At 37.6% G+C, this 12,754-nt stretch overlaps 2 protein-coding genes across 2 annotated transcripts in view; both read right to left on the bottom strand.

Annotated features, from left to right (window-relative positions):
- The window catches only part of DIAPH2 (diaphanous-related formin 2), a 1,391,152-nt gene that overhangs the window by 1,053,630 nt on the left and 324,768 nt on the right, over nt 1–12,754 (bottom strand). The window contains exon 5 of the mRNA XM_006872015.1: nt 8,932–9,071. Coding sequence (XP_006872077.1) covers nt 8,932–9,071 — 140 coding nt within the window. The remainder of the gene's footprint in view (nt 1–8,931; nt 9,072–12,754) is intronic.
- Nucleotides 5,989–6,788, bottom strand: RPA4 (replication protein A4, 30kDa). The gene is given in 6 exon segments (XM_006878284.1): nt 5,989–6,057; nt 6,059–6,242; nt 6,244–6,377; nt 6,379–6,486; nt 6,488–6,550; nt 6,552–6,788. Coding segments are annotated over 6 exon segments (795 nt in total).

Here is a 12,754-nt window from a genome sequence, read left to right as displayed (position 1 = left end):
ACCGTACAAGAATTGATGCTTTTGAGTTATGGTGTTGGAGGAAAATATTGAAAGTGACATGGGCTGCCAAAAGAACCAATAGATCCGTTTTAGAAAAAGTGCATCCAGAGTGCTCCTTGGAGGCCAAGATGGCCAAACTTCGTCTCTCATACTGCAGACATATTGTCAACAGGGGGAAGTCACTGGAGGCTATCAAGTTTTGTAAGATAGAGGGTCAGAGAAAAAGGGGAAGACCCCCAATGAGATGGATTGGCCAAGTGTCAGCATCGATGGGACTCTAGGGTGACAACAGTAGTGAGGTTGGTCCAGGATCAAGCAGTGTTTCGTCCTGCTGTGCAAAGAGTCGCTATGGGTTGGTACTAACTCGATGGCACCTAACAACAACAAAACAACAAACAACAATAACAACAACAAGCGCTATATGGTACCCTTGTGTGGTGCAGTGGGTTAATGCCAAGAGTGAAAACTCAGATTGAACTACAAGATCGGTGGTTCAAGGTCAGCATTCAAGCTCACCAGCCACTCCTCGAAAAGCCTATGCAGGGTCACTATGAGATGGAACCAACTTTATGGCACTTAACTACAACATTAAGGGCTAGTTACTGACTTGTTTCAATTTATCATCATACCAAAGAAACCTCTTAATAGTAAAAACAAGTCTCTTAATTTATCAAGTGATAGCAAATTAAAATATATATACGGTTGGCATTTGAATAACGAGCTATCAACCCCAATGGTCAGGTCAAAGAAGCACCAAATTTAACTATATAGAACAACTGTTGTTGTTGCTGTGAAGTGTACTGAGTTGAGTTCAACTCATAGCAACCCAGTATAGGGTTTCTAAGGAGACACTTGTGGGTTTTTTACTGCTAACCTTGCTATTAGGAATCCAGTGTTTATCCAACACCGCAAAACTAGAATAGAAGTACTTATCCAAAAAAAAAAAAAGGATTTTGAAACAAAAATGGATACGATTGTTGCTGTTGTTAAGTGAGTCGAATTGGTTCTGACTCCAGCGACCTTGTATAGTGTTTCCAAGGAGCGGCTGCTGTGTTTGAACCATCAACTTTGTGGTTCAAACAGACCTTGAGGTCTTACCATATTTAAATAAATACATACCTTTATAAAGTCATGAGTAATTTCAGATGAATTTTTAATCAACTAAAATACAGGACACCAAAAATGTTATAATGTCCCCAAAAATGTATATAGCTAAGCTGCTTACAAGTTTAACAAAATATTCCTTCATAAACTGATAGGTATTTATTGATTTTTGATGAAACATTCCAGTAGTTTGATTTTAGTTTGTTTGTTTTTCTTTTTCTAATTCAACTAAACCACATTTTAATAAAACAAATAAAGCATAATACTTAGTTTATGACAAGAGTGAAAAGGAAATATTAACAACAACAAAGAAAACCTTTTTCTGATTGTGAGGCAGTAACAGGTAAAGGTTCCGACCCATAGCGACCCTGTACAGGGTCGGAACCGACTCGACAGCACATAACAACAACAACAACAACAGGTAAAGGTTAAGGACCCAGCTCTTAAAACACACAGCTGCTCCATCTGGCAAAGATGAACTATATAAATTATCTACTATTTGTGTGTAACCTTTATTTGAATAAATTACTTATATTCTCCCTTAGCCTCAGGTTCTGCTCCTATAAAATAGGAACAATAGTAATAACAATAAGAATGATTCTTAGCAGAATTACATGGAAAGTTCTTAGAATATTACCTGTGGGACACTAAACAGTTTGTAACTCTTTCTTCTTGTTTTTATTGTATGTTTTTTATACATGGTTGTTGCTGTTCTTGTTAGGTGCCATTGAATCTGTACCGACTCATAGTGACCCTGTGTACAACAGAACGAAACACTGCCCGTTCCTGGGCCAACCTCACAATTGTTGTCACGCTTCACCCCATTGATGCTACCATTTAGGATAGAGAAATATTTGGAACTAGTCTAAATTTAAAAATAAAGATTTGAGCTAAAGATAAAGGCTAGGAATCACAGGAAAGCAACAACAAATAAAAACAACAACCGTATTTATAAGTGTTCCTGGCAGATAAAAAGTACTATATAAATATTGTTGTTTTTGTAAACTGATGTTGAATTGGTTCTAACTCATAGTGACCCCAATTAGGGTTTCTAAGGCTTTAAATCTTTGCAGGAGCAGAAAGCCTCATCTGTCTCTTGCAGAGCAGTTCGCAGGCTTGAACCACAGACTTTACGGTTCACAGTCCAATGTTTACCGAATAGAGCCACCATGCTCCCATGTAAATATTATCTATCATTTTAATATGCATCTGAGAATTCAATAGAATTTAAATTCATATAAAACCTAATTTGAATATAAAACCTACATTTATTAGAAAAATAGTGTTAAAATGATTACAAATAATTATGACAATCTGGGTGTGGCACTGTAGGATAACCACTAGAGGGCAAGGTTGATTTGAACTGCAAGACAGGAATTCAAACCCACCAGCTGCTCTTGGAAACCATGTTGTTGTTGTTGCTGAGTGCCGTGGAGTCGGTTCTGACGCATAACGACCCTGCACAGGGTTTCCGAGGCCGTATATCTTTACGGGAGCAGAAAGCCTCATCTTTCTCCCCCGCGGAACCGCTGGTAGTTTTGAACTGCTGACCTTGTGGTTCGCAGCCCGATTCGTAACCACTATGCTACCTTGAAAACCATATAGAGGGTCACTATGAATCAGAACTGAGTCTTCCACACTTAACAACAGCAACATTACAACAGTAATGATAATCAGCATTGACTTGAAAACATTTTCAATTTTTATTTAGACTCAATTTCAATATAAATACATATCTTTTTTTATTCCTGAGCCATAAGAAAACAACTCTAAGAGGATTATAACTCTCAATTATGGCTTTTAAGTGCTTCAGCCCTTAGTGTACTTCCCCCAGACAGTGGATAGTATATCACCAGGCTTTACAATTTATCCTTGGAGATTTGGGTCAAATACCCAGCAGGACTGAGAAGAAAGGGGAACACTGGCAAAGTCATTCCCAGTAAAAAAACAAATTGAAACTACACTTTAAGTAAATGTCAGATTGTGGAGGTGGTAGTGTTGGTGGCGGCTGTGTGCCACTGAGTGCTTTCTGAATAATAGTGCATATGTGGATAGGGTTTCAGAGGCTGTAAATCTTTAAGAGAGCAGAAAGTCTCATTTTTCTCCTGTGAAGCAAACTGCTGTTCTACTGGTTTGCAGTTTCAGTGCACAAACCACTACACCATGAATTAAAATTTTTTTCTACTCCTAACATGCACCAAATATACATATACAACAAATATGACTATTCAGCAATTGCTTATCTAAAAAATTTGTTGACTTTCAATCACCTTATAACAAGTGTTACAAATAAAAATTGGTAGCTGTGAGGTAAGCAATTCAAACCTACCAGCCACTCCCGTTTAAAATCCTGTACAGACTCAGGATTTTCTGTGTGTAACCTTTATTTGAACAAATTACTTCTATTCTCCCTTAGCCTCAGGTTCCGCTTCTATAAAATACGAATAATAGTTCCTATTTTATAAAACTGACTCAGAAACACCATGGCACTTAACAACTTACTATTCTACTATGTTGTTGTTGCTATTGTTATGTGTGGTGGAGTTGGTTCCGACTCATAGCGACTCTGTACAGTAAATCTTTACAGGAGCAGAAAGCCTCATCTTTCTTCCATGAAACAGCTGGTAGTTTCGACCTGCTGTCCCTGAGGTTTGCAGCCCGATTCGTTACTACGCTACCAGCATAGCAGCCCCTAATTAGAAGCAGAATCTCACAAAAGCACAGGATTCTATTTCCCCTTAGGATAGGATCTGGGATTGGGCTTCTTAAATTGGAATATACAGATGGCAATGTATCCGTAATCTGGTACACACACAATTTTGTCTCCCAAATGAAAAGTCACTCCTCCCTTACCCTGCAAGTTCTGACCGAACACTCATATAGAGCTTAAAGTGAGGTGGGGACAGGGACTCTTCATCAAACTGGTCACCTGAATTAACTCAGGCAATTTATAAGAATAGTCAGCAATGAATGTCTGAAATATCTGATTTTAATTTTAAGAGTTCCTGCTTTTTAAACAAGTGATGTTAAAAAAGAACTACCATATTAAGTATCCTGGATTATGGCTTTCCACACCTCAATTCTGTGGAAGAGAGTAGCCCCTCCACCACTTTCTTCCCAAACAGTCTTTTTCAAGGGTGGTTCCAAATTTTTAAAATTAGAATTTTCAAAGATGCTTGATAACAGAAAACAACAGGCTTTTTAATAAAGTATTAATTTGTATTTTGTCAAAGTGTATACCTCACAGGGCTTAAACAAGATTTGCTGATAGGTTTTTCAAGGGCTAACAGACAATAGAGGCAATGTTGCATTTTAATGGTTTTCTGTTTTTGCATCCCTCTCTTGATGATCCAATTAAGAGTAGTGAGGTTTTACTCTTTTATGTATCTGAGACAAATATATCATCTATATATCAATATTGGAGTCTTTGTGTGCCGCTGTGGGTTAAAGTGCCGGACTGCAAAATCAATTGAACTGCAAAGTCAGCAGTTCAAGCTCACGAGCTGCTCCTTGGAAACCCGTATAGGGTCTCTAAAGGTCAGAATCGACTCGCAGGCACTTAACACCAACAACAAATATAAGAAATCTAGTACTTCAAAATATACCAAACTTTAGTGAAAATACAACTTTAAAAGATAATTATTTTAAAATCTCACATAGTTAATATAATCCATATTAAAATACATCATCACAATATGCTGGCGGTTGTGGTTATGTGCTGTGGATTTGGTCTGACTCATAGCAACCCTGTATAGTGTGTCCAAGGCTGTAAATCTGTACAAGAGCAGAAAGCCTCATCTTTCTCCCACAGAACGACTGGTAATTTTCAAACTGCTGACATTGAGGTTAGCAGCCTAACTCACAACCATAGACAGAAAATGTTTTCTTCTGGACAAGTAAAGACTATTAATTCTCAAGAAGCTAACAAAAAAGCATTTTCAAATATCACACAAGGAAGTTAAGATTTCACAAATGTATTTAAATACAACATAAACAAATTTCTGATAAACATAGTAAGCTTAACATTCCTAAAGTGACTGTGTGTACTTATTTGTCTAACTATAAAACAGTTCACTGTGGTACATAAAAGAGAGGATTTAGCACTACGGATAATACACAAAAATATCAAACTTCCCAACAGCCTGACATCCATATACCATGCAAGTACAATAGTAATTTATTCAAATCTCATAGTATTTGAAATAATCAGGGGATAAAGTCACATCTTAGGGGGAAAATATTAAAAGACTCTATAAAAATAGTTATTTAAGCATAAAAATAACCTTATATTTTAAAAATAAAAACCCATTAGAATACTCTATAAACACTTGACTATTTAATCAATTGCCATATTTAGCAATTTGAATTAAGAAATTACAATTTTTAGAATATTGTTTGCTAATTATTAAATTAGCAAATGATAGTAATGGTTTAATAGGCTAAATCCAAACAAGTGTAAAATAAGTCTAACGTAGAAACAATAAAAACTTTTTTTTTTTTTTTTTGGTCTCTTTGCTGGCTCTCTGACTGCATCTATTTTCTTCTAACAGGTAAGTATTACAGAAAAAGAAGCTCCAACAAATGATAATTTTCAACTCTTTCTGTACCTTTTGTCTATCAAATTCATCCATTCTTAAACATTTTTCAACTAGCTTACTGGTAATTCCTCAAAAAGTTCAGTAAATTCATCCATCTCCATCTCCTTCTGAGCTTCAAATACAGTTAGAACAGAAGAGTTCTAATCAGATGGAAAAGCAGAGAGTTTCAAAAGTGTGCCAGTTGAGAGCTTTTGTTGTAAAATCCTACTTCCTAAAAGTCAACAGGTCAAAATTACTCACGGCTGGAGGCAAGGGTCTTCTGAAAATGAAAAGTGATTTCACTGCCTCAATCAGCAGATTTAAAGTGTTCCTTATCCACAGTGGAATAGACATGGCCCTCTATGGTCAAATACTCAAATCACTTCCTTGATGGCTCCTATGCTCATGCTGGGAAGCTCTGTCTGGAGCTCCTGAATGTTCTTTCCTTCAAGTCGAGGACACTTGTGAATCAACCGTAGCACCTCCTTCCAAATAAATTTAAGATGATGCTCGCCTTCATCAACCGTGTCGACATGTTAACCATTCTTGATGGGGTAGGGTAGCAGGCACATTTTTCCAAGTGGTTGCTCAGCGGGCTTTATCAAGCATCATGTGTGCACTGACTGTCTCTAAAATATGTACAGTTAACTTGTTCATATCTTCCAGGACTCGGATTTTCAATACCTCAAGGCTCTTTGCTCTCAGCAGCACATTTGAGGATACCAAACAATTTGACATATACCCCAACAGGAAGCGAGGTCGTTGGCTGCTTTGCTTTATCTCTACCAAGCCACTGCACCACACGCAATAGCCTTTTAAGTCGTATCATCAATTTTGTACAGACTATAGTATGGAGCTCTCTCTACCTGTATTAATTATCCCTACAGTAGAGATTTGGGAAATCTCAATTCCCCTGATCTTAAAGACATTGTCAACCAGAGTAGAAGTGAGCAGCTGGTTTATAGAACAGGGCATAAATTCCTTGATTAGAGCCTTGGGTCTTCGGAGCTTAGCAAGAGTTGTGTCTCCCCCAAAGGGTTGACCATTGCCTCCACAGGCTTCACCAGCAACAGAGGTGCTGCTCTAACTCCCACCACTCTTACTCATCGTCAATCACAGCTCTGGTAAGTGAGGAAATTCGGTTTTGATCGCCACAGTGAGTTCATCAAAGCAGTTCTAAACTCTACAGCAGATTGCCGGGATCTTTACTACACAATTGCTTTACACTCTCCCTGGAACCAATGAGCTTCCAGAACGCAGTTGCCTTCAACCAATCAGGACTTGCTAGGTTCTTGCTCGTGCCCACAACTCAGTGGACTGTGCAGTGGCTGTGCTAAATTTGAAAAGTCGAATCTGTGACTTCAACCCTTTTCCGCTACTTACCCGCCATCTTTATAAAAGTACATTTTTACTATTTTTTCCCTTCTTATCCTTAAACGCCTAAACTTTTTCTATAGTCACCTTAAAATTATTTACTTATTCACTCATTTAATCATACAACCGAAATTTTTGGAGCACACAAATGATAGGCACTAAGCAGAGTAGAATCCTGTTGTAGGAAAAACACTAGAATGCTACCCACGAAGTGGGCAGTTCAAACCCACCAGCAGCTCCTTGAAAACACCATACAGGATCATTATGAGCCGGAAGAGACTATGAGACAGACTTGACAGAAGTTAACAACAGGTAAGGTTGTATGGGATACATGCGAGAAGAATAGGAGAAAAAAAAACCAAAACAAAAAGAACCCACCCACCACAGTTACTGTTCTTAAAGGTTCTATCCATGACGCATCACTGCATTTTAAAAATTGTTATTGTGGAATTATAATCGTCCCGATATTTTCCAAATGTACAGTCAATATAAATAAATGAAATACGGTAAACCTGTGAAAGCTGGAACTTCACTGGATGCCTTGTTTTTCTGGGTCCTGAAAGTTTTCCATCTTTGATTGGATACAGCTTTACTTTGTGGTATTCTAGGATAAGCACTGATCTGCTACCCATATGGTCACCAGTTCTACCACCAGCCTTTCCTCAGAAACTCTAAACAGGGTCACAATCAGTCCAATGGCACTTAACACCATCTCTCTTTATGAGTGGAAAATATTTATGTTTTGCTTCTCTGACAGATTTCTACCTTACACATGTTCCTGCTTTCCCAGGTTTTAATGTAATATTAGATACTTCAATTTATATATAGATATAAATAGAACAGCTAAAATAAATTTCATTTTAGTGCACTCTAGACAATTCAGACAAGTATAAGCCATAGCCCTATAACTATATATTAAGGAAACCATTAATACAATTAGAATAAGGTCACTATATACACCTCTTATACTAATTTCAAAATTTATGATTCTAACAATTTTATAACTAGATCCCAAAATATTTTGATATAACATTTAAAATCTTTTTAGTTATAAAAGTTTTATTTTATTTGTGTTATTAATGGAATTTTTAAAATACTTAATAAAGGAACAATGATTATTGGAATGCAACATTGGCAAATCACCTCTTCCTTAACGATCCTTCACATTTAGTTAACATTGTGCATCTTTAGAGATTATAGTTTATATTCTCATTATTTTTAGTGATTAAAATATTTAATTTTTGATATCTGAAAACTATGGAAATGTGTGAAGAGTATATATTTAATGGTTGGTTATTTGCCATGGAGTCAGTTCCAACTCTACATAAGGCTTCCGAAGCTGTAAATCTTTACGGGAGCAGAAAACCTCATCTTTCTCCGAGGAACAGCTTTTGAAAATTTTTGAACTGTTGACCTTGAGGTTACCAGCCCAATTCATAAACACAACAGTACAAGAGAAAAATATAGAATTTCTCTGGTGAAAAAGGAATGAAATAATAAAGCCAATACACTTGACTTGTTTTACAAACATATAACAATTGTAATCTGAGTAGAAAAATAGTTTTCTTTATAAATGCACAAATATTTCTGACTTTATATAACAGGGAAGTAATTAACTATCCAAGTCATATTTATATTTTTAGAGTTGCACACATTAGAGATCATATTAACTCAATAAATATTTTGTATTATTTACAGTCTTCATATGCCAGACATTGCTAAGATTCGATAAAATAAGACTTACATATGTTGTTAGATAACATCAGACTTCTAGTCTCAAATTTTGAGGTTAAAATAATAAAACTGATAATATTTCCAAATACCTACATCCAGTACAAATTGTATTAATCGTAACAAAATGATAAGAACTACCTACCTGACAGGATTGCTGGTTAAAGATACCCTCAAGGATTCTAGGCAGTTGAGAAGCTTCTCATCTGAAATACCGGATCGTAATTCATGGACATATTCTTGTGAAGACAGGGTACATTCATGTTTGCTGTTTTTCAGTCCTCCCTACAAAATACAAAAATAAATAATACCATTAAAGCCAACAGGCTTTTTTTTCAGAAGCTTTAAAAATAAGATGCATCAAATATATATTTACTACATGAGAAAGCATACAAAGTACTAAGGCGCTTAAAGATCTTGATAAGAGAATTAACTATGTTAAACTATGTATACTGTAACACTTCATTCACCCTCATTTCAAAGAAAAGTACACTGCTGTAGCTTTTGGCCTCAGACTCATAGAAGATGGACTTGAATTGTATCAATTGTCATTGACAGGGGTACTTAAATTAATATTCCGGGCACCAGGACTAACATTAACAGGCTCTATTAACCCAGAGGACGAACAATTAAGAATCATCCTATTAGTTTTCCATGTTAAGATATATATACACTACAAAAGTCAGAAAAGAGAACCAAAAACTTTAAAGAAAATGAAAATATAACAACTATAACCTATATCTATTTTAATATAGAAATATATATTAAAATCAGTTTCAGCCTATCTCAGAAAAAGAAGTAAGAAGGTCTATTAAACTACAAAACATATCTCTAATTAGCATGTCAGTTAAACAAATTTGTCTGAAGTACTCATCATTCCCAACTATCCCTTCCTATCTGTATTACTTTCTGCCATATTAATCATTAAAAGATATTAAATGCATCTGTCTGCTAACTCATTTAATGCCACTGAGAGGAATCCAATCCAGAATGATAGTCATAGTTTTGTGTCAAGTTGATTGGGCTAAGATTATCACTGGTTTGGCAGTTAAAACGAAGTAATTCTGTAAAACTTAGTACTCTCCCATGATGAGATCTGCTAAGAGTAGTCAATCAATTAACAGACACTTCCTCAGGGGTATGGCATGCTTCAAAGAAAGCATCACTCAGGAAAATCTTACTTTCTTACTGCTAGATCTGTACACTGCTTCATCACACCTCACTTTAGACTTGCGTTAGTGGCCTACTCTATTGCCTGCCAATCCTGGAAGTCTTCAGCAGTCACCCATCCTACCTACCCAACCTGCCTGCCTGCCTTCTGACCAGTTGTTCTTAGTTTATCAGACCTGCTGCTACGTGAGTCAGTACCTTCCCGACTCACATCTGACCAACGGACTTGGAACTTCCCCACCTCTACAACTTTGAATCATTTCCTTAATATATATATATATGTGTGTGTGTGTGTGTGTGTGTGTGTGTGTGTATATGACAGAGTGCCCTGGTGTGGTTCTGTGGGTTAATAAGCTAGACTGCAAAGTCAGTTTGCAACACAAGGTTGGAAGTTCAATCTCACCAGCCGATCCTCAGAAACAAGTTGCTATGGGTCAGAATAGACTCAATAGCACTTTAAAAACAACAACAAACATTTATATATTACTAGAAATTATACTTTAGTTATAATCACATATCACTTTCATGCAGTCCTTAAATTCACTTTTTAAATTAAAGGATCAAAAGGCACTATTGATTCTGCCCTGTTGGCCTATAGTCTTTTTTTTTTTTTTTTTTTTTTTTTAATGCTTTATTGGGAATTATGTCATAGTTTACATGGGAGAACATTAGCTTTACATTCATCCTATCATATATCATTTCGTTGCCATGGGTACAATCTCCTCTATGCATCATCAACCAACCAAAGACTGCCCCCGGTCATCAGCACACAGTCCCTTCCCTCTCTAGGTCTAGAGTCCCCAGCCGTTCCATATCTCCACATCATCTTCTCTGCCTCCATCTCTGGGGTCACTGATTCTCTGGGTAGGGTCTCACACTCAGCTCTTCTCCCTTGATGGTCCCAGGGACCACTGCTCCTGGACTACAGAGTCAATCACTCCCCTCCTGTTGCTACAAAACGTCTACCTTTACATTTCCAACCCTCACAGTCAGTCCTGATAACAATTATTCACCATTGTACCACAAGGGACCTATCCCCATCTCCTTTCATTAGCCCCGCCCAGACAGATTGGATATAACTCAGTGGAGATTCTATGTTCCTTCACACCCTCTGGATCCAGGCTCCCTCTTGAAAGCTTGCAAGCCAGTCACTTCTTGCCTTTGTAGCCTCCCCATTTTGGGTAGTCAATGTCCAAGTTGCCCATGCCTATCTACTCTGTGTATGGAGGAGATGGGAATGATCCTCCATGTAAAGATTTGTATCCTGTTTTGAGCTACTGCATTCATATGTGTAGGTCAAGTTCATCAAACTGAATCGGATTATTATGTTTCTTTCCCCTCTCTTCTTCTAGTTTAGCTCTGATCAAACAGTCATTAAAGCCAGGTCAAGTGGGTATTATTTTTAAGTGTGGTGTTCTTATGCATATTCCATCTCTTCTCATCAGCTGGACGCTTCACTCTCCAATCTAGTACTCTGTGGCTATGTCACTGTCTCTGAGCCCAAGAGTCCCCAGGTCTTGCCACACTGCTGGCCACCCAGGTCTCCACTCGGATACACAGAAATCTACTGAACGTTGTAGGGCTTAACTCGCAGTTTCATTGCTGTTTTTCCCTCACTTCCCCTTATCGATGACAAACTTGATCACAAATCAGAATGCATATCTGCTTGTGTATTCCCACTGAGTCTTAGTCTTGAAAGGGCGTTTGCCCTGAGAGGACCTGACCACTTGCCCTTGATGTCTCCTGGGCGAGAAACTTGCTTGTTCTTGTAGTAATCAGTTGGACTGCCATTATTGTTTTGTATTTTTCCTGTTGGTCTTTCTTTCAAGAAGTATATTCTGTTCTGCTAGTCATTCCAGGCTGGTCTGCTTGTCCTTTCAAGTAGAAATATCCCACCTCGAACTCTGGGTGAGGTTCAGGATTCCACCTATGTATGGTCTTAATGTAATGCAGAGGCTCCGCAGGAAGCCTCTTTCACTGGACAAGTTGTAGGTCCCAATTTAGGTATTCCAATAAGTTATAGGCAAAAAGCTTTCTATGGTGATCTTTCTGCCTGTTCCTTTCTCTCCCCCTGAAGTGTCTATTTTATAATGGTATGCCAGGGAAACTAAGATTCAAAAGACAGGCAAACATCTTAACATTATTTCCCCCCTTTTGCCCATCCCAACCATATCTCAATTCCCTGTATTCCAAAGCCCTGCTGTTCCAAGGCTGTACATACATTATTTACCACTGTCTCACTTTACCCATGAAAACCTGCTTACTTGTCTTCTTGTCCGCCTTATTCTTCCATTCCCTTCCCCCTTCTTGTGTATTGCTCCCCTCCCCAACACCCAAACTATCCTGTGTCTATTCCCTATCCTGTGCCCCACCCTCCCCTCCATCCATCCCCCACATCCATGTAACCAGCAAAGAATACCCGTCCCTCCCCCCTTTAGTATGGGCTATTTTTCTTAGTCTTTTACTGTAGTGGTCCTATTCAGTATTTCTCCTTTTGTGACTGACTAATTTCATTCAACATAGTATCTTCAAGGTTCATCCATGTTATGTAATAACTTACAGCTTCCTTGTTGTTCTTCAAGGTAGCATAATATTCCATTGTGTACATGTACCACAGTTTGTTTATCCATACTTCCGTTGATGGACACTTAGGCTGTCTCCATCTTTTTGCTGTTGTAAATAGTGCTACTATGAACACTGGTGTGCATATATCTACTCATGTTATGGCTCGTATTTCTTGTGGGTAAATACTAAGTAGAGGAATTGTTGGATCATAAGGTATTTTCTATTTCCAACCT

This window comes from Chrysochloris asiatica, unplaced genomic scaffold, assembly GCF_000296735.1.
Source record: "Chrysochloris asiatica unplaced genomic scaffold, ChrAsi1.0 scaffold00180, whole genome shotgun sequence".
Taxonomy (NCBI): domain Eukaryota; kingdom Metazoa; phylum Chordata; class Mammalia; order Afrosoricida; family Chrysochloridae; genus Chrysochloris; species Chrysochloris asiatica.
The sequence above is the reverse complement of the archived record's forward strand: the minus strand, read 5'-3'. Positions and strand labels throughout refer to the sequence as shown.